Here is a 1,638-nt window from a genome sequence, read left to right as displayed (position 1 = left end):
CTCCCGCTCTCTCGCTTCTACATTCACTGTCTGATCGTAGATCCTCGAGCCTCCGGCCGACTACGTCCCCCTCTATACCCCGTCGCGCAAGCAGATGATGACCCCGACGCCGGCGCACACGGCCGGCGGGTTTTTCATCTCGGAGGACACCCGCGCAGCCCTGCCTGTGGCCGACATGAATGTTGATGGCATCGAGCTGAGCCAGAAGGACCTCGGGTTGTTCGGAGTTCTGCTGGAGCCGGAGGCCGAGCAAGCCGAGCAGGCAATGACCCTGCAGCAGGCCAAGGAGCGGCGTTTGCTGCGGCTGCTGCTTCGCATCAAGAATGGCTCCTCCGCCATGCGCAAGAGCGCCTTCCGGCAAATTACCGACCGCGCGCGGGACTTCGGTGCGGATCTCATCCTGGACAAGCTGCTGATTGCCCTGTCCACCGGCCATCTGGACCCCCAGGAGCGCCATCTCATGGTGAAGGTCCTGAACCGAGTGCTCTACCGGCTGGATGAGTTGGTCCGGCCGCACGTGCGCCGGATCCTGGTGGCCGTGTTGCCGATGCTCACGGATACCGATGATCCGTATGCCCGGCTGGAGGCGCGCGAGGTGATCTCCAACTTGTCCAAGGCAGCCGGCCTGTCGCAGATGATTTCCACCCTGCGTCCGGATCTCGACAGCCAGTACGAGCCGATCCGCAATGTCACGGCCCAGGCATTTGCCATTGTGGCCGTGTCGCTGGGCGTGCCGGCCCTGTTGCCCTTCCTGCGGGCAGTGTGTCCCAGCAAGAAGTCGCACTTTTCCCGGCACACGGGCATCAAGATTGTCGAGCAGATTGCCGTGGCGCTGGGCAGTGCCATCCTGCCGCATCTGGCGGTTCTGGTGGACACCATCAAGCATGGCCTGGGTGACAGCCAGCAAATTGTCCGCATGATCACGGCCTTGGCTTTGGGTGCCTTGGCCGAGGCGGCGGCGCCCTACGGCGGGGAGGCCTTCGCGCCGGTCATCCAGCCGCTGCTGGAGAGCGTGCAGCATCTGTCCGGTCGGGCACTGGCGGCCGCCCTGCGGGCCATCGGCTTCATCATTCCCCTGCTGGATCCGGCCCATACCGGGGCCTATGCGGCTCAAATCATGCCGGTGGTGGTGCGCCAGTTCGCCGCCACCAGTGAGCACTTGCGTCGTGTGGTGTTGCGCGTGGTTCGGCAGTGCATCTCCACCCCGGGGGTGGAGCCATCCTATGTGGCGTCGCATGTGGCCCCGCCCTTCTTCGAGCACTTCTGGGACAACAAGATCGCCTGCGACCGGCAGACCGCGCGTCAGCTGGTGGAGACCACGGCCGAGGTGGCCAACTGCATTGGCGGGGCCAAGGTCATCACCAGCATCATGCTGTCGCTCAAGTCCGACAGTGAGGACTTCCGTCGGATGACCATGGAGGCTATCGAGTTGGTGCGCATCGTCATCACCATCATCATCATCATCTCTCTCTCTCTCTTCTCATTGTCCTTTGTGCCTCTTGTTTGGTCATCCGCACGCCCGGTCTCCCGATGCATCTGACTTTCTCTCCCCCCCCCCCCCCCCCCCCCCCCGGGAACGTGCCCAGACCTCGCCCCCCCCCCCCCCCCCCCCCCCCCCCCCCCCCGGCCCGCCCCTGC

At 64.9% G+C, this 1,638-nt stretch overlaps 1 protein-coding gene across 1 annotated transcript in view; it reads left to right on the top strand.

Annotated features, from left to right (window-relative positions):
- The window catches only part of H696_00726 (hypothetical protein), an 8,699-nt gene that overhangs the window by 4,373 nt on the left and 2,688 nt on the right, over positions 1-1,638 (top strand). The window contains exon 2 of the mRNA XM_009494609.1: positions 41-1,432. Coding sequence (XP_009492884.1) covers positions 41-1,432 — 1,392 coding nt within the window. The remainder of the gene's footprint in view (positions 1-40; positions 1,433-1,638) is intronic.

Source organism: Fonticula alba (assembly GCF_000388065.1).
Source record: "Fonticula alba strain ATCC 38817 unplaced genomic scaffold supercont2.1, whole genome shotgun sequence".
NCBI lineage: Eukaryota > Rotosphaerida > Fonticulaceae > Fonticula > Fonticula alba.
The sequence above is the reverse complement of the archived record's forward strand: the minus strand, read 5'-3'. Positions and strand labels throughout refer to the sequence as shown.